Source organism: Tamandua tetradactyla, chromosome 15, assembly GCF_023851605.1.
Source record: "Tamandua tetradactyla isolate mTamTet1 chromosome 15, mTamTet1.pri, whole genome shotgun sequence".
Taxonomy (NCBI): Eukaryota; Metazoa; Chordata; class Mammalia; order Pilosa; family Myrmecophagidae; genus Tamandua; species Tamandua tetradactyla.
In genome coordinates this window covers 16,676,538-16,697,841 of record NC_135341.1, presented here as the reverse complement: position 1 = coordinate 16,697,841, position 21,304 = coordinate 16,676,538, and the positions used below count along the sequence as shown (strand labels likewise).

Below are 21,304 nucleotides of genomic sequence, written 5' to 3'. Positions count from 1 at the left end.
GAGAAGAAAGAATCAGTGAGCTAGAAGACAGAGAAGCCATATGTGAATAGACAAAAGAAAAAACGAAGAAAAAAACAGAAAAATTTGAGCAGGGTCTCAGGGAAATGACTGCCAAAATGAAGTGCACAAAACATCATTTTGGATACACATCATAGATGTCCCAGAGGACAGGAGAAGGGAAAAGGGCCAGAAAGAATATTTAAGGAAAATTTCCCAACCCTTAAGAATGACATAAATATGCAAATCTAATAAATTCAACCTACTGCAACAGAGTAAATCCAAATAGACCCACATGTCAAATGCTAAAGAGAAAGAAATTCTGAAAGCAGCAAGAGAAACGCATTTCGCCAGATATAAGTGAAGCCAAATCAGAAATACCGATTTCACATCAGACATCACAGAGACAAGAAGGCAATGGTACGATGTATTTAAGATATTGACAAAAAAAAAAAAAAAACTGCTAGCAAAGAATTCTCTATCCAACAAAGATGCCCTTCAAAACTGAGGAGGAGTTTTAAATATTCGCAGATAAACAGAAACTGGGAGAGTTCATTAACAAGAAAACTCTCCCTAAATATAAGCACCAGTACCGTAAAACTCCTAGAAGAAAATAAGGGGAAATCTTTAAGATCTAGCATTAGGCATTAGTTTCTTAGACCTCACACACGAATCATAAGCAAAGGGACAAAAAAATAGATAAATGGGAACTCCTCAAAACTGAATACTTCTGTGCTTCAAAGGACTTTGTCAAAAGGATGAAAAGAGAGCCAACTCAATAGGAAAAAATATTTAGAAACCACATATCCAATAAGGATTTGATGTCTAGAATATATTTAAAAAATCCTACAACTACACAATAAAAGACAACCCAATTTAAAATGGCAAAAGACACTTTTCCGAGGAGTAAATGCCAATGGCATACCAAAGCATATGAAAAGATACTCAGCTTCATTAGCTATTAGGGAAATATGAATCAAAACTACAGTGAAATATCATTTCACATGTACTAGAATGGCCACTACTAAACAAACAGGGAAGTACAAATGTTGGAAAGACTGTGAAGGAATAGGAACATTTATTCACTGCTGGTGGGAATGTAAAAATGCTACAACCGCTATGACGGGTGGTTTGGCAATTCCTCAAGAAGCTAAGTATAGAGCTGCCTTAGGACCCGGCCATCCCTCTATTTGGTACACCCAGAAGATCTGAAAGCCAGGACATTAACAGGTACTTGCATACCAATGTTTATAGCAGCACTATTCACATTTGCCAAACGATGGAAATAACCCAAATGTCCATCAACAGATGATGGGATAAACAAAATGTGGTATATACATACAACGGAATATTATTCAGCAATAGGAAGAAATGATAAAGGATAGGGAACATGGATGAATCTTGAGGACATTATGTTGCATGAAATAAATCAGACACAAAGGGCAAATATTGTATGAACTCACTAATATGAACTAATTATAATATGCAAACTCACAGACATAAAATTTAGAATATAGGCTACAAGGATATAGAATGAGACTAGAGCATGGGGAGCAGTGGTTTAATATGTGCAGAATTTTTAACCAGGTCTAACTTTAACGTCTGGAAATGGATAAAGGTGGCACTAACACATTATAGTTAGTATAATTAACAGTGCTGAATTATGGGTGAATGCAGTGGAAAGGGGAAGTTTTGAGTCATGTATGTCACCAGAAGGAAAGCTGGAAATTACATGGAAATGAGTAACACAGTGAATCTTGTGGTGGACAATATCTGAGATTAATGGTACAAATATAAAAAAGGTTCTTTCATGAACTAGAACAAATATATGACACTGTTACAAGGAATTAGTAAAGAGGGATCTATGGGGGAAAATGTACATATTGCAAATTATGGACTGTAAAGAAAATGTTCTAAAATTGATCATGGTGATGAATGCACAACTATGTGATGATAATGTGAGGCACTGATTGTATACTTTGGGTAGATTGGTTGGGGCAGGGATATATATCAATAAAATTGCCTTAAAAATTAATACACAAACTCCATACAGAGAACCCCAACATACCATCCACAGTCTTCCCATCCCCAGAGTTACCAATTCATCAATTTTACCATTTTGCCGTTTGACATATTCTATCACACACACACAGTCTATCATCCAGCTATCTGTTTTCTGAACATTTGTGAGCAGACTGCACACATTATACTCCCTAAATGCACACTACGTCCATGTACATTTCCTATATACAAGGATATTAACTGATGTAAGAAAAAAAAATAATTCAGAAGGTAAGGAGCTAGTTCCTTTGCCCATTTACCCCAGATTATGTCTTCCTGCATTTACAACCCCATCACATGCCCTCAGGATATTTAGAAATACCAAATCAGACATTGGGATAAGCCAAAGATTCCAGGGAAAAAGAATTCCCAGGAAAGTCCTAGAAACTGAGGCCATGTAACAACATTATTTTCTTGCTCGTTCACAATGAGGCAGCTTTAAAAAACAAGTTAATAAAATGACTCCATTAACGACATTGAAAAGACAGAAAATGAAATTATGTTAGTTGCCGTGGATACACAAGCAGGGAAATGCAGAGATCTGAAGATTCTGAACCAGCGCCCTATAAAGGAAAGCCTTTCCCTTTGGTGTCAATGAGGATTACGTGAGATAATATCTGGAAAAGGTTCAGAACAATGTCAGACACGCGACAAGGGCCCAAAGGTTAAATGTTACTACTAGTGTTTTTACTGGTTAAAAAGTGAAAAAAAAGATTTAGTCCTTGGTTTATTATGCTACCAAAATTCAAGTTGAGGCACTGCCTTTCTTTTGTCATCCGTTTCTAAGGAAACAAAACAAGCTACATCTGAACTTCTATGAAGCCTGCCTGCCCACAACCTGCCTGATCTCTCTCTGCTTTCTGTTGGTCTCCTATTGCTTTTATCTAGGGAACAGCACAAGACAATTAGGTAAAAGACATTTTAACACAAAGAAATTCTAAGGAGACAACCAGAAAAAAATCATTTATATATTTAGACGCAGGAAGAAAAAAAAACATTTCAAACAAGAATAGGGGTAGGTAGATTTTCATGCAAAAATAGATACAAAAGGCTACGGTTTGTTCAATGGGATCCTTTTTATTGATATGGTCAGGGAAAAGTATTAACTTCAATTCAGTTGTTCCTCTAAATAGCATTTTCAAGTGAATACTAGCAAGTGAAATTTTCTGGAAAAACATTTATTGAGCACTTACTTTGCCTAAGCACCTTCTATCTGGATGTGTCAGGGTTCTTAGCTGCAAGCAAGAGATATTAACTTCAGCAAAAATAAGCATAAAATAAATTACAGAAAAGATGCTGATGGCTCACATAATCACCAAGAAGGCTTGAGAATCAAGCTCAGAAACTGAGAAAGGGTCAAGTCACACCACAAAGAACCATTCATGTGGTGAGGAAACCACTGTTATTCCTAGAAAGCTGGCACTGATTTCACCTCTGAGAGACAGAATTTGCCATTATCCTTTATTCTTTTCATTACTGACTCTAAATTCAAAATAATGGGCAGTTGATAATACTGGTAAGATGAAGATTTACTACACAAAAGTCAATGTTATCATTGACTGTCATTATTAGACATTATTGGACAATGATGACCATCACCTTAATACAAAGGATATAAGTTCCCAGATCCTAACCACACAATGTGATACAACAAAGCCACAATAATCAAGGAGGCTTGCCATGTATTTAATTGCTTATAGGACTAATACCACATGCCAATCAGTATTCAATGAGAAGCAGTTCCCTTTTTGACATAAAATACAATTTCTTAATGGTATAAGTAATTCACTAGGCTTTAGGAAGTGATTATATATAACAAAAAGAATAAGTTATCATATTGACGGAAGGAAACAGGTTGTAGCTCAAAGCAATCTGAAGCTAGCCAAATTCAATGAAAGCTCCTTATCACCATTTTAAAATGCATGTCATTAGCTCAGAGAAGATTAATTTAGCCATTCATATTTCAATTTTCTTTCCTGGCAAAAAATAAAACTGAAATACAATCTTCTTGCTTAATCAAATGTTGCAATTTTCATGTCAACATAAATGGAATAATTAACAAATTGTGGAGATTTCCAAAATTAAAAGGCAGCGATCCTACTTAAGTATCATCTATGTTCATATGGAAACATTCTTCTAAGACCAGCCTGTTCAGTCAGGTGAGGCACATTCTTTCATTAATCTTTAAAGACAACTGAAAAGGTAACATAAAGATAAGCACAGAGTAGGTGCTCCATAATTATCTGATTTAATAACTTAATTTAAATCCATAGAAGAATATAATTAATACACATCCAGAGACAACTGTAGGCAAAGGAAACAACAGTTCCTTCCTTAAAGCTTGATTACAAAAGGTAGCTTGTGCAAACTGCTGTAGAAATATATTATCCACATATTAAAAACTTAATTCACCAAACCAAATTTAGTCTCTCCATCAGACATAAGCCCATTTTCTGTGCAAAAAAAAGAGAATGAGGATCTCACTCAGCATTTTATCATTAAGAACTGCTTCAGAAACAGAAGGTTTGCATTACCCATTTTAAAAAATGTTCAAGCTAACAAGGTTTCTATAACTATATGGCAAAATGTTCTACTGCTCTAAGAGATACAACAAAATGAATCATTAAGGAAGTATCTGCAGATTACAGCTTCTATAAATTGCTCTGAGGAACCTGAGACATCTAATTTTAACTCAATCTTCTAATTTTATTAATATGCATTTTCCACATAAAAGTGCTGACCCACACATAAAATTCTCCCAAGAATATCATCATCAAGTTAGCAAAGAAGAAAAAAGCTTGGGGAACAGATTAAATCTAATCTAGCTGAGTTCAAATCCCATCTTTGTTGTTTATCATCTGTACAACTTGCTAAGTTTTTTAACCTCCTCTTGCCTGCTTCCCTGCTTGTGAAATGACAATGCTATGCTATAAATGGCAGAATCTGACAACTGATTAAATATGAGAGACACATGAGGTGTTAAAGATGCGCTGGAAGTATCTCAGCTGCACGACTAAAGGGAGATAAGAGGAAGATGAAAAGGTTTGGCACAAACAAGAAACGACAAGTTCCATTTGGGCAAGGAAAGCCCAGGACACCCATGAATACATGGCGAACAAAGAACCAAGAATGAGATTCAAATACAAAGAAGCACATTTATGGGTTAACCGACATAAATTATACTAGATATCATAGGCCCAGCTAATAGTAACATTTATTTTGAAAATATGTGATAAAATGTCATTTTATTAAAAATACAACCAAACATGAATAATATAGAAGGGTAAGCCATTATGTCTCAATCATTTACAAATTCTTCAAATTAAAATAGACCTCTCCTAACATATGATTGACAGGATACTGATTATCATACATCTCCAATGTGTCTGTGAATTTGAATCATGATGGCAGTGAACCATCTGGAATTACATGCCACTGATGGTGATGATCATGATATCAATAAAATCTTATATAGCACTTACGGCACGTCAGGCGCATTATCCTGCGGTGAAGTTTTTGTCCATTACAACATCACAATTCAAGTGGAGTTCCCATTTCCAGGACAGTCTGGAAGATGCATGTGTAATTCAGCTTAAACATTAACCTCAAATCCATCTGGTAAAACTTCAATTATGCTCTTGGTTCTTCCAGGAACAAGAATGTAAACACTGAAGTTTTGCCAAATTAATCTTGTTTTGTTCTCTTCAGGCAATCTCAGTGACACTATCAGCTCATTTCATTTTTAACTTAATGGACTTGGTATGATACCCTCTTCCAATACTATAAATTTCCCCTCTGAACAAAACTGCTATCCAACAATGGAAACCAGAGATCTGCCTTCTACAAAAATGACTCATTGAATAAGGGAAGGACTGCTAATTCATTCACCAAATGAGATGGTCAGATTAAGTCTCTAAAATCCCTTTTAGCACTAAGCAGGTTTAGAGAGGCTCCCTTGGCCACACCATCTAAAGAAGCATTACCTGTATACACAGGCACAGGCACACAAAGCCAAGGCATTTTAATATCTTTACTCAGTTTAACTTTGTTGAGACCACTCCCCAGTAACCAAAATTGTCTTTTTCATTTCAATTTTTTAATGTCAAAATTTAATTTATTTCATTTAAACTTGAATGTTTGACTCTTTCCTTCCTCCACTCAGACACTAGCATGTAAATTCCACTTTGCTAATTCCTCCTGAGCAAAAATCTGTCTCATAGGTATGGTGCATAGCCCCCACCATAAAGCGATGGCTAAATAAATACTTACAAAACAAACACATGACTAAGAATACAATTAATTCAGGAAGCCCAAATCTCCATGGAAATCTGAATGATAAATCCTCATAGCTGTGCTATGCCTAAGGGGGAAATCACCTGCTTCCAGAATTCCCTTAAAAAGGATACACCTGGGATACTAGTCTTCACAGCATTTAAGAGAAGAATGGGGAAAATGAAAATCAAAGACCAACTTGAACCCTCATTTCTTTGTTCTTATTTCCCAATCCCCAAACCACAAGAACATAAAACAAAAATGATCTTTCTTGTGAAAGGTTGGAATGCTAACTTTGTGTTGGTCTATTACCACAGCTCACCAAGGAGCTCTCATCCAGGTTTATACCTAATTTACTATTTTTTTCACCATAAAAACCAATTTTGATAGATTATCATTCCTTAAAATATAAGTGGTTCTTAATGTCTACATTCACTATCTGCAAAGTAATTATGAATTAATGTCCTTCTACAGTGTAAGTTCAAAGAAGAAAAAGGGCATATCTCCTTTCACAGCTGTACCCACACGGTGCTTAATACTTAGCTGACGATAAATATTTGTTAAGAAAGATAAATATACATTTCAACTAACAGAACACAGAAAAGATCTGGTGTATTAGCATCTGGGAAAACTTTGAAAAGGAGATAAAAGAACAAGTTACAGGCTGAAATATCTAAATAGCTACTCTTAAAAGAGAATAGAAAATTGCCAGTACCTATACCGCACTTTAAACATTGCTCCTGCTGCCTGGGTGAAGAAGGCTAGGAGATGCTCTATTCTTTATCTTTGGTGGTAAAAAAATAGGTTCCAAGGTTGCAGGTGAAGAATATGCATGTAAATCCTTCTAATGTCCAGATCTGCGCTGTCCACCATGACAGCCACTAGCCACAAGTGGCTACTGAGCACCTGGAATGTGGCTCATCAGAATCAAGATGTGCTGGAAGTATAAAATACAAACTGGATTTGCAAAGACTGAGGACCAAAAACAGAATGTAAATAGCCCGCTATTTTAAATATTAGTTACATATGGCGATGATAATAGTTTTGATATAAGAGGGTAAATAAAATACTACTACAGTTAATTCCACCTGTTTCTTTTGGCATTTGTTAATGTAACTATTAGAAAATTTAAAAATCTACCTGTGAGAGGATCCACACGAGGCTAAATATAGGGTCGCCATATAATTAGGCAATCCCATTACTGGGAATATACTCAGAAGAACTGAAAACAGGCTCTCAAATGGACATTTGCACACTGATGTTTATGGTGACATTATCTGTGATGCCCATTGAATGCAGGTGGCCAAAGGGTACATCAACTAAGAAGCAGAAGGCCAGCTGTGGTATGTGCATACTTTGGAATGTTGTGAGGCTAACAGAAAGGAACAAAGTCATGAGGCATGCAATGAGGTGAATGAAACTTGAGGACATTATGTTGAGCAAAATAAGCCAGAAACAAAAGGACAAGGATTGTATAGTCTCTTTTAGAGAAAACTTAGGGGAAAATTGGGGCCTAAATTGTAAACTCTTCCAGCAGGCATGTTTACTACTAAGTTTTATGTCTTATTTCTAAATGCTGAAATGTTGTGCTCTATGTGTCTAACCAGGTATTTTCATTGTCCAGCACAGATCTGGACAATGGAAGGATTGACATGTGTATTTACATGTGACACCTAAGATTCAGAGTTAGAGTTCTGCAGCTCTGAAAGTCAGCATTGCTCCATATAGCAGCTATTAAAGAAGCCACAAAAAAGATAAGACTTCAATTAGAGATAAGAAAAAAGACAATCTGGTAGGGGCGAAGGTAAATCAAAATACAGGATAAATGACATTATTGTCTGTATCTTAGAACTTTATCTACTATACGAGACCAAAGGAAGAAATGTTCATTTTGGCCAAAACATAAATTTTTTATAGCACACAATGTAACTTAATATGCTGGCCAGTTCATTTAAACAACCTAGCACATGGAGCCTAGAATTGAAAATGAGATCTTGTAATTCTGTATAGCTTAATGTTATACCCTGATACATTCCAGAGTATATTGGGCAGATAATTAAAAAGTAATGCAAGGTCCCTGAGAAACTGGAGAAAAAATAGAACTATTCAACTTCCCCACTTGAGAAATCCCTGATACTTTCTCTAAATTAGGGACTCCCAAATTAATAGGCCAAGCCTTGATTTTGAGGCTTGCTCTTATGAAACTTTTTTCTGTAATGGGAAAGCTAAAGCCTACCTATAACTATGCCTAAGAGTCACTTCCAGAGAACCTCTTTTGTTCCTCAGATATGGCTTCCCTCTCGCTGAAAGCTGCAAGTAAACTCATTACTCTCCACCTACATGGGACATGACTTTCAGAGGTGTTTAAATATCCCTGGCATTGTGGGACACGACTCTCGGGGATGAGCCTGGCCCTGGAATCAGGGGATCAGCAGTGCCTATGTAAACAAAAGGAGGAAAAGAAATGCAACAAAATAAGGTATCAGTGGCTAAGAGATTTCAAATAAAGATGAAAAGCTACTCTGGAGGCTACTCTTATGTAAGTTTCAGCTAGTTATTGCTATTTACTATGATATGCCAAGCCCCAACAAATAGCAATCCTGAAAACCCTAAAGAACACCCAGATCTCTATCTAAGTCTCAACAAAAGTTTCAGTCACTAAGTTTATTTTTCAGAAACTCAAAGTTCCAAATTGTTTCTAGGCCAGATGAGCCCTGAAACCAAGAGGCACTGGTCTCTCCACAAACATCAACTAGTTGCATCTCCCTACCACATAATGTCGATATCTCTTTTCAACATGAAGAAGTTAGAATGGTCATTGCCCAAATATGCCTGTATATTGGGAAAAAGATCAAATGAGAGGAAGGAGTTGCAACAGAGAAGATAGGATTTAACAAATGATTGTGACTACTGAATCATATCTTGATATTTCTTATTATCTCTGATATATTAGAGCAGCTAGAAGGAAATACTAGAAATTGTGGAACTGTGATCCATACCATACTTTGAAATTTGCTAACTACTTGCTAGACTGTACTTTAAAATTTATCATTTTTCTGCACATTACATTTCACACACACACACAAAAAAAGATGCACCAACATGTTGCAACCTGGATCCACAAACCACCTCCAATCTTCTCAGGACACAAGGGAGCTCCAGACAGGAGGGAACGCCTGAACAACACAAGGGTGATTTTGGAAAAAAAAAAAAAAAAAAGTCTGTGGCTTACATTACATTTCTATTGGACAGAACTGATCCAGACTGACAATAACAGTCTGTATATTGCTGACAGAAAAATAGACCGCAGGACCCAATTCCTAAGTCCACAATCTATACTCAGGGAAATTGGTTAGATTTTCTACCATACAACAGGTAGCTGACAAGTACTATCTCTCTTAAGGACACAGAACAGCATTGGGAAATAAGCACTATTAGTCCTGATCTATAGAGAAGGAAACTGGGGTGCTGAAAGGAGAAGGCACTTATGCAAAGTTACAAAGCTGACAAAAGGAAAGGCAAAACAGTGAACCAAAGTCAGTATGACTTCAAAATGCAAGCTCTTCTATTCATTATCTTCCAGTCACTCAGCGGGAACTCTCATCACGTTCTGAGAGGCTTTGAGAAGAGTGCCAAGACTCCTGCCTAAGTTTTCCCTCAATGGGCTTCTCTTTGACACTCAACCCCTATCAGCCACATTAGTCCCAGCTACTGAGCCACAGAGAAAACTGTATTAAATGGTAATTCAACAAGCTCAGAAGAATGACCATGGAGTGACATCCAATATGCTGGTATCACAAGTACAAGAACAAAGCTGTCCTTGCTGGGCTGTTTTTGCTTTTTCAATTCAACGTTTTCTACTGTATCTGTTAGTATAACCCACAACAAAGCCATTTAACTAGTGGGAAACTACTACATGTGAATTCACTCATTTGTGAATATCATATTTCACCTCTTATTAATTAGCTTACTTAGTCTTTTAGCAGCCTCGAGAGCTTCATTTGCAGTGTCTGCCACAAAGAATCTTTGAACTTTCACTCCGTTGTCAAACATCAGTTTCTTGCTCTGGTATTCCTGCAGATTCAGCCATCTTCTAGAGGTTAACTGAACTGCCTAAAGAAATTGGAGGAAAAGGGAATGGCACTTATTAATAACAGAAAAATTAATAGTCCTATATGAGCAGTCTTACAGGTACCCTCAAATGGCAATCAGTAACTTGGATATTGGAAAGGTAAAATAGGAAAAGCAAATAATATATATTCTTTATGCTTCTTTTTTTTTTTTTTAAGGCCATTTAAAAATGCCAAAGACAACTACACACACACAGGAATGCATGATTTAAAAAATGACGAAAACTGAATAAGCCTGTAGTATGGGTGACACAACGTAACAGTGTCAATTTCCTGGTCTGGATACTGCACTTCATCTAGATAAGATGTCACCACTGGGGAAAGTTGTATGAAGTGTACAGGGGGCTCTGCAATATTTTTGTAACGTGTGAATCCGTAAGTATAGAAACATGTTAAGAACTCTATTATACAGTGTAGGTCTGCCTCTTGCCCTCCCACATAAAGTTCGTAGCATTATTTTAATAACAGAACATGCATCATCAATCATTATAAAGTATCTGGGGTAAACTGTTTTAAATCATTAAGGTCATGGGCCAAAAACTAATCTCTTTACCACAGTTTTTTTTAATGGAGTCCAAGTACAGTCATTATGCATTTAATGAGGTTATCTCTCATACAAAGCTAAATGCAGGAACCTGAAAGAGTCACCATGAATTAAATTTGTTTCTAAACTGCAACTTGTATATTAAAGCAACACTGCTTAAATATCAAGCAGAAGTTGTTTTGCGAAATACACTATAAATCAGTTTTTATCTGTTAAAAGGAATTTGTCAAAGGACAGAATGAATGACATGAACAAAATTTTTTTTCACTTTATCCAAAATCAACAGCATTTCCTAGCAAACCTCAGCCCCATTTGTAAAAAAGAAAACAAAACCAGGAAAAAATTAATCCACTTAGTGTTTTAGTTTGCTAAAGCTGCCAGAATGCAATATATCAGAAATGGGTTGCCTTTTAGAAAGAAATTTATTGAATTATAAATTTACAGTTCTAAGGCCTTAAAAATGTTCAAACTAAGGCATCCAGAGAAAGATATCTTGACTATAAAGAAAGGTGAATGGTGTCTGGGATTTCTCTGCCAGCTGGGAAGGCATGCGGCTGGCATCTTAGAGTCTTTGTTTCCAGTTCAGTTGCTTCCAGTGGCTCCCTCTCTAAGCACCTGTGGGTCCTAACTCAGCTGCTTTTGGGCAAAATTCTTGGTTTCAACTCTTAACTTAGCATCTCATAGAAAGGCACATGGTGACATCTGCTGAGCTCTGATTCCTGCCCAGCTTCGGCTGGCCTTTTCAGCTCCCAATGTCTCCCGGGGCGTCTCCATTTTTACACATGTGTGGCTAAGTTGTCTCTGACCATCTACAAATGTCTGTGTCTGAGCTTTCTTCTAAAATGTTTCCCTGTGCCAGATTCTTTTAAGGACTTCAGTAAACTAATCAAGACCCACCCTGAATGGGTGGGGTCACATCTCCATCTAATCAAAAGGTTCAACTCGCAATTGAGTGTGTCATATCTCCAGTGAAACAATGCAATCAAAAGTCACACCCGCAACTGAGTGTATCACATCTCCAATCCAATCAAAGTTTCTACCCTAAATAGGTCTGACCCCACAATACCAGGTGAGGATTGAAAGAAAATGGTTTCTCCAGGGTACATAAAAGTTTCAAACTAGCACTCTCAGTTTCAACTTGTTTTCATCCATGAGTCATGATGCAAGGGAACCACAACTCCAAAGAGGTAAGATGAGGATATCTTTAACATACAAACAAACCAAAAAATCAACCACACATCTGGATCACAACCAGGCAAATCACTTGCCATGCCCTCAGTGGATGTCAAATGCATCTACAGAGTTTTACCACATAGAATCACTAGGTTTTGTGATCTCTAATGTGTCATTTTTTTAATGTGTAATTTTTTTCCTGTAATTTGCTGTACTCATAGAGCTCTTTTGAGAAAATGGGGATTCCAAAAAGGACTCAGAACCTTACAACTACACTGGGTTCTACTCAAGGGCAGAGTCTTAAACTGCTTTACAGCTTTATGAAGACTGTTTGAACTTGGTGTATAGAAGACACTAAAAAAAAAAAAAAAAACTACTAGTTAAATGGCCGAAAGAATAAACACTACCTTTTGTCCTGATACAATTTTTCATTTCTAGAAACTTACCTCTACCAACAGAAAAGTTAGTCCTTAAGACTTGAAATAAATAAAACATAATATACACACACTTGTAAAAAAAAAAATCCAAATTTCCACATGATCTAGCTAGAGATATCTCTTCTGTCCTTTATAAGTACTGGTAATGATGTTTTTAATATTTTAAGAATGTTTTTAAAAGTTGGCTGCACTTCATCTTATGAGCTAAAAATAAATACCAGACAAGCAATGTTCACATCATTCCTAAATTATTTGTCAACTTGTAGATCTTCCTTACTTCTGACTTTTTAAAGTCTTGTTGAAACATCAGCAATTTGAAAAGCAAAATTTCGTAAATGAACATACTTGTAGTCTTAATAATCTTAGTAGAATGCCTTATAACATACCAAAAAAACTACAAGTTTAAGGCATTTAGCAAAACTGTACTAATGAAAGGAAAGAGTAAACACTAGATATATGCCATTTTGTGGGACTACTTTAATAAGGTAAATGGGGAAGACCAATAGATTAAGTCTATGTTGACATACCAATTTAAAGCCATTAACTGAAGCAGAAAAAATACATATTTGAAAAAAACATTTGAGCATTTGAGAGAGATTAAATACAGCCACATTGTGGTCGTGGTCAATTCCTTTTCATCAGAACACTTGCCATATTAATTTAAGATATGTTAATGTAATCTGCTGTAAACTAATTGCAATTGATCCACAGACCAGCATCATAGATATATAATACATATTGAGTGTTTCTACATTGACTCAGATGAAAGCCTGCTTAAAAGAGGTTGCTCTTAAATTGAAAACCAAGACAGTGACCAAAGTTCCAAAGTCAATGCTAATAACAGGAGCTATTACTCCATAGAGAAAAATCACCTATTTTTGTTAATCCCAAACTTGGAAGAATAGGGTCCCTGATTGGGTCTAAAGCTTCATTAAGTCAAAACTTCACTTATAAGAATTTGTGATAAGTCTAGAGAGGAACAACTTAAGCTTTTTTTTTTTGTATTTTCAGGGGGATAAAAGGAGAGGCAAAACTTGCTAAAAACAGATAGTATAAAGAATGCTGGAAATGGAATAAACTGCATAATAATAACAATAGCAGTTTCAACTACTATTAACTGAGCATTTGCCATATGCTATGCATTAGATTAGGGATTTATAAAATCTAAAGTCAAAACAATCCAGAAACGTATTATTTTCTCCCTTTGTGGTTGTCATCAGTACCAGTCAACAAATACTACCAGCCTTCCACTTTTCAGGCACTTCCTTGCCCTATTTAAAGTTAGGAGAGGCCATGTAACTGCCTCTGACCAGTTAGCTGTACGTACTGGTGATATGTGACACATCTGGGCCAACACTTACCTGCCATCCCTCCTACCCTAACCAAGTTCTCTTTTTCTCTTGCCTTGGGGATGGCAATAGCTGATGTATTACCCTGGGGCCAGAATGAGGAAGCCATCTCCGTCAGTATGGACATATGAGGAAAGCGAAAAGTAAACACTGGTGGTTTATGAGTCACTGGACCTGAGTTCTGATAACACCAACTCTTTCCACCCCTAAGACTGGTAGAAAATCCCTGCTGTTGTCTATCTCTGGGTTGCCTCCCCAGCCTATCTGCCTTCCACCTGTTCTAACATCTTTGTACTAATTTTCTACCAGATTGTTAATTTCTATTAAATGACCTGGTGTGATCTCCCATCTTCCCAACCGACCCTGCATGTACTCCACAAAGCCCAAAGGTGCTCCCTTCTTCAGGCATGGGAAGGGAAGGGGAGTGGCAGGCTGCTGATAAAGGGAACACCAAGTCTCTACTCAGAAACAGTTTTCCTCTCAGTTATGTGTTTCATATATCTGAGTTCCAAGGTAAAAGGACCAAGGGGGTCCAATTTCCCCATTTTACAGTCAGGAACCTTGGGGCCTAATAAGGGAAAGTGAGCCGGGGTGGGATGAGAACTGGTCTATTTCTTATTTTCTTCCCCCTCTTTCATGAGGACTCTGGAAAAGTGACTGTCTTAGAAACGGCATCATGTTCTGAAACCACCTGGGACAGGCAGTCACACCGGTATAGTTCCTTTGGGACTTGTACATTAACCTTTCCCTTGTTCCTTTCCATTCCACGTTTCTTTAACCAAGAAAACATTTCTAAGCTTGGAAAAGGGAAAAATACAACTTAAAAGAAAAACAGCACATAAAGATTTAAGGGCCTATGGGAACAAGGAAGCAGAGGTAGAAGAAAAAGAATGAAAAATGAGGGAACGGACAAAAAGAACCAAGAGATTAAAAACAAAAAAATGACTAAGAGGGTAAAACTTCACAAGAAAACTCAAAGCACAAAATTAGACAGCTACACAGAAAAAAATGACACGACCAAAAAATCATCCTTCACCCCATAGTTTTAAAATTAGACGTGGAGAGACTACTGAAATAGCACGTCAGGAAAATAAATCAATGAAGGGAGAACGAGAAGTGTCACCACACAGAGTGTCCCCCACAAGAAAATACGTGACCCATATTTGCCCACTGGCTTTTTGCACTTCGCCCCTCATTTTCTTCAGTCTGACTTTCCACAGCAGTGCCAGTTCACCAGGCCAAGCTGACGACGCATTAGGAATCAGGAAAATACATAACGGCATGGAAATGAGAACCCATCCTGCCAAAAGTAAAGAAGATACCATTGTAGTAAAAAATAAAAAATCAAGATTTGATGACATCATTGGTGAAGGTATGGCAAAATGGGCTTATACATACATGTCCCATGAAAATGAAACACTGATGCAACCACCTTCAAAGCTAACATGACAGCATATATAAAAACTAAAAACATCCTATGGCCTGGAAATTCTACTTCTTGGGTACCTATCCAAGCAAAACATTTGCACATATACCAGAGATACATAAAAGAGTCTTTTGTATAGTACTGTATGTAACAACGAAAACAGTTGGAAATGTTCTAAATGCTCATCAAATAGAAGACTGGCTAAATAAGGTATAATATATTCAAACTATATAAGTATATGAAGCATATAAAGGAAAGTAGATGCTCTTATCTGTGGCAACACAGTATCACCCAATATCCATGAGCTTCCTATATTTCTAAAGTCTCTTGTTATTAGTTCTGAATGTGTGCCAAAACATCAAAGACCATGTACAACTCTCCAGGTCCCTCTTCCTTGGCTGTAATGACCTGGAAGATGCAAGCTGAGATGCTGGAGTCACAGGGTTGGAGTAGCCTGGATTATTGAGTTACTACATGATGACAGCTGCCCGGGAATTCCCTGACCCACATGTACAAGAATAATAAACCCTAGATGAGTTAAGCACTGAGATTATGGGAATAACTCATTATAGCAGCATTGACTAGTCTAGTCTAATTTATGTCTGCATAAACTAACAATGAGTATTCTCTAAGACACATTTTAGAAAGAAAACAGTAAACTGAAGAACAATAAATATAGTAGAATAACATTTATGATTTAGACATACATGTCCACTCACAAAGCAATATTCTATGCCTTTTAAAGATAAAATACACATACAGGTAAATGTATAGGAAAAGACCCAGAGTTTATTTGATACTAGTCAATGTGGGGATAACAGACCAAGAAAGTGGTGATCAAAGGAATCTTAAATCCAATCTATAGTATTTTACATTTTTTAAAGAACAAATTCATTTACTATGTGTGCAATGAAAATCAATCTACTTAAAAACAGCACCCACGGTGGTGCAATGGTGGCTCAGTGGCAGAATTCTCTCCTGGCATGCTGGAAACCTGGGTTCGTTTCCTGGTTCCTGCCCATGCCAAAAAAAATAAAAATTAAAAAAAAAAAAAAACAGCATCCAGAGGAAGCAATCAAACCTAGGCTTTAACTCACCTGTGTAGCCCTGGGTCTCTACTAATATATCTAGAAAATGAAGGGTTTGGTCCTTTACTTTAAGGTAGCAGGGGTCTACAAGTATGGTGTGAAAATCCAGGTGGGGGAGCTGGAGCTTGCATTCTCCATTACACAGAACTCACCACCTCTAATATAAACTCCTGCTGTTAGATATGAAGAGGCTCTTAAACCTCATTTCAAGCTCTCAACAGCGATGACGACAGTAGAATACAAACAAGGAATTAGCTGTAAACACAGAGGAAAGTATATTTCATTCTCATTATAGGCATGGCAACAGAGGCAGATGCTCAGTGGGCTGCAGCAGGCCAAAAGTTGGTATGTGGTTGTTATATTTTAGTTTTTGCCAATGTTATTCTGCATGCAAATAAGCACCCATAAATCTACCTTAGCCACGTTACCTAGGAAATACCGGGCTTCAAATAAACATGTTCGTGCAAATGAAAAGACAGATATAACTCAAAATGTGTCTCAACGTGAGAATCATAAAAGGCCCACATGCTTAAAACAGGCTCTGTTGAAGAGGCCATTTTAACTGTGTGATCCCATAAAAGGGGAGCCTTGTTCGTAAAAGGCATAATAATCATCATAATAACAATACTACTAATAATATTCTATTTAGGCCTGAATACAAAGATGCAGCATGCCAGCTCCTCCTTCAGAATGAAATCACACTCAAGAAACAGATAAAGAAAAGCAACCATCGTGATTAGACGCCTAAGTCTATGGAAAGGAGAAAAGAGTAATGGCAGATGTAGAAGAAAGAGCAGGGATGTAGGAACCAACATGCTGCTATATTTTACTCTGTGTTTGAGCCAAAGTACTTGGTATTCATTTGGAATCACCTTTGAAAAATATAACACCTCTTCGTCTAGAACTGGAATGTTCTGATGAGTCTCCACTTGGGTTATTCCCACTTTGCACACTGTAACAAAATTAATTAGCCAATTAAAGAGCTTCCTGGGGCGGGGTTCTCAAACTCTAGTAGGAATGCTGGAAACCCTCCTTACCCTATGGATGAAAGAAAGAGAAGCTAAATTTTTTCATTTATAAAATGGAGCATCGTAACAAAACCAACATGGATTGCTGTAGGGATTAAATAAACTAACGAGTAGAAATCAATTGGTACAGTGCCCAGCAGCACATCATGAGAACTTAAAAAATATATTAGCCATTATTATTTAATATAGAAATATAAAAATGTAGAAGGGAATAGTGAAACATGTAAAGATTTAACAAACAAAAAAAAACAATAAAAATACTGGGTGATCACATTTTTTTTTAAAAAGTGCCCACTGTGTCCTACTTCATTTTAAATGCATTGGGGGATGTAATTTTAAAGTATAACTGTAGAATCTCTTGTATATGAATCACTCAACAATGACAGAAAAAGAATAGTAATAAACAAGAGAAAAGATTTAAAAAAAATCTTCCATTTGGTATTCTAGTTTGCTAGCTGCCGGAACGCAATATACCAGAAACAGAATGGCTTTTAAAAAGGGGAATTTAATGAGTTGCTTGTTTACAGTTCTAAGGCTGAGAAAATGTCCCAATTAAGCCAAGTCTATAGAAATGTCCAATCAAAGGCATCCAGGGAAAGATACCTTGATTCAAGAAGGCTGATGAAGTTCAGGGTTTCTCTCTCAAGTGAGAAGGCACATGGCGAACAGAGTCAGGGCTTCTCTCTCAGCTGGAAGGGCACATGGTGAACATGGCGTCATCTGCTAGCTTTCTCTCCCGGCTTCAGATTTCATGAAGCTCTCATGAGAAAAAGGGAGGCATTTTCCTTCTTCATCTCCAAAGGTCGCTAGCTGGCAGACTCTGCTTCTCATGGCTATGCCATTCTGCTCTGCTCTCTCTGAATCTCTTTCATTCTTCAAAATGTTTCCTCTTTTATAGGACTCCAGAAACTTATCAAGACCCACCGAAATGGGTGGAGACATGTCGTCACCTAATCCAGTTTAACAACCACTCTTGATTAAGTCACATCTCCAGGGAAATGACTGATTACAGTTTCAAACATACAGTATTGAATAGGGATTATTCTGCCTTTATGAAATGGGATTTAGATTAAAACATGGCTTTTCTAGGGGACATATATCCTTTCAAACCAGCACATTTGGTAAGTACCTTAAAACATGGCATTTGAACTAAGATATGCAAATTCACTTTCCATCTCAACTGAGTTAGGATATCCTCATTTCACAAGATTAGGAGATTTCAAGGTGAGAGGCAAAGTAACTTGTCTAAGGCCACAAAGGTGGCAAAGAAGTCTATGATTTGAACCCAAATCCACTTGCCTAAAAAAACTATTAGCTTTCTATTGTTACCATTGTTCTTTTTTTTTTTTGTCAGTCTATGAAGCTTGTGTCAATAAAAAGAAAGGTTACAACTACCACTAACAAAAACTATACTGCCATTCTTTACATAAAAGTATTAATTTACACTTAAAAAATCAGCAAAATAAGGTGGCCAACAAATTAGGAGCAATGATGATGATGTGGTACCTGAAAAAGCAGTGCTGATGGGATGTGAAATATAATTAGAGTAGATGGCTATAGAAGAAAAGTACGTTAAAGTTTACTGATCAAGAGAAACAGTATTTGAGCTCTTCTTCATAGGAAAAGTGGGATCAGACAAAGAGCCTGGGGCCGTTTTTGCTCCACTTGGAAATGCATCTCTGAAAGTACCACACTTCTCTCTACCTAAAGCCCCCAGCAGTAAGGCAGGCAGCATCTGCTGAAATTATCATCATCATCATCATCATCATCATCATCATCATCACCATCATCATCATCACCATCACCATCATCATCTGTCCTACCAGAAAAGAAATGCCAAGTTGAGCTTTCAAATTACCCAGAAAGTGAAGCATAACAGGTTCCTATTACAGAGTTAATTTTTCTTGGGGCGCCTTGGGAAATAAGAATAAGCCTCATTGAATAATTTCCAAAAAGGGTGCCTATGTCTCTCTAGTTTTAAATTGGTTTCCTTAACCCCAGAATATGCTTTGAAGAAAGCCATCTATCCTCTGAAGAAGAAAAACATGCCCAAACAAGCTAGTTAAACGAAAGCACAGACCAGGATGGAAATGCGCAGAGCAGCCAGTTTCCCAAAAGGCAGTGGAGTAGCAAAGTCTTGTGTGTTTTTGTTTTTTCCTGTGTGGGGGATGGGGGGTGGTGGTGCATGGTCTGGGAATCAAACCCGGGTCTCCCGCATGAAAGGCGAGCATTCTACCACTGAACCACCTGTGTACCCTGACTTGTGATTTTCAACTAAAACAAATAACACTAGTTAACATTTTAGGAGGGCCGTGAAGTTGCAAAAACTGTGCTATATACTCAGTAAGCACGATCTCATTTAATTCTCTCAACAATCCTGTGAGGGAAAAAACTGGCAGAAACCCATTTTACAGATGAGCTCATTAAGACTCTGAGAAGCTAAGTACCTAATCAGGGTGACAGAGCTGTTTAGAGGCAGAGTCTTATTTCAAATCCAGGTATGTCTGAACACTTCAATGAGGCAGTAGTAATAAATCAAATGTTATCGCACAAAAGTGGAACTGGAGCAGTGAAATCAGCTGGGGCAAGAGAAGAAGCAGGAGGCTCTGGTTTATGGATTCCATTGCAGGCAGTTACAGAACCATACTGAATACAAGATTCAAGGAGGAAATAGGAAGCTCTGGATGAAAAAGAGGCTGCTGGATGGATTTTACTAAGTCAAAAGAATTAAGACTCTCAAAGATATTGCCTCATCCTTTTTATCCTAGGTTAGCAGAAAAGCACCATATTTTTTCCTAAGGAGCAAAGAAATGTAAAACTCTTTTAAGTAAGGACAAATGCCCAAAGGAGAGTTCACTCCGTAACTCCATACTGCTGCTCTGCCAGCAGCAAGAAAGGGAAGGGAAAAATGCAACCTTGATAAACATTAGCACATAAACACACCAGCAGAAACAAATGTATAAAAGCCTCTAAAGCATCCTTTCAAACTGCCTGCCTGTTTCCTGCCACCAGAGAGTGTGCCAGCTCGGTTATGTTGCAGGGAAAAATCACCTTAATTTCACACTGTGAGCAGAAGTGGGCAAGACTTATTTATATAGAGAAAGAAAACAAATTAAGGTAGTAAAGACAAGGAAACCAAAGAAAATGACAGAACCTATATTGTGTTCACTCATTTAGCAATTTTGTACTTTATACCTATAACACGATCACCACTGTGTTTAGCATTTGGGATTCATCAGTTCTTTGCCATCACAAAGCTTGTATGTCCTAGGAGGGGAGGTAGAGATGAAAGAAGTGAATGCATTAATTAAGAATGTAATTACACCGATCTATGAAGGAAATTACATGATCAATTATGGAGGCCAACTTTAGACTGAGTGGTCACATGGAAGAAATATCTGTGCAGAAACTTGATATATTGTGTGAAGAAATTATAAGAAGCATACCAGGCAGAGAGACCAGTAGGGACAAAGGCTCCAAGGCAGGAAAAGGGTTCTTACGAGCAGGAACTATGAGATTACTGTAAGAGATGAGGGTGGAAAGGTGAGCAAAACCAGATCACATAGGCACTTGTAAACTTCAGTCATGAGTTTTGGTTGTAATCACAAAAAATTTTAAGCAGGAAAATGACAAGATCAAATTCACATCTATCTTCTTTTTAGAGACTGCAAGTACAGAAGTCAGAAAGCCAGTTAAAGAGAGATGTATTAAACCGGACAGTTGGCAAAAATTCTCTATCAAGGGCCAGAAAATAAATTCTTTAGGTATGGAGGGCCAAATAGTGTCTGGTGCAACTATT

At 37.2% G+C, this 21,304-nt stretch overlaps 1 protein-coding gene across 1 annotated transcript in view; it reads right to left on the bottom strand.

The window, feature by feature from the left end:
* The window catches only part of SUCLG2 (succinate-CoA ligase GDP-forming subunit beta), a 318,113-nt gene that overhangs the window by 224,365 nt on the left and 72,444 nt on the right, over positions 1–21,304 (bottom strand). Inside the window, exon 2 of the mRNA XM_077128756.1 lies at positions 10,302–10,443. Coding sequence (XP_076984871.1) covers positions 10,302–10,443 — 142 coding nt within the window. The remainder of the gene's footprint in view (positions 1–10,301; positions 10,444–21,304) is intronic.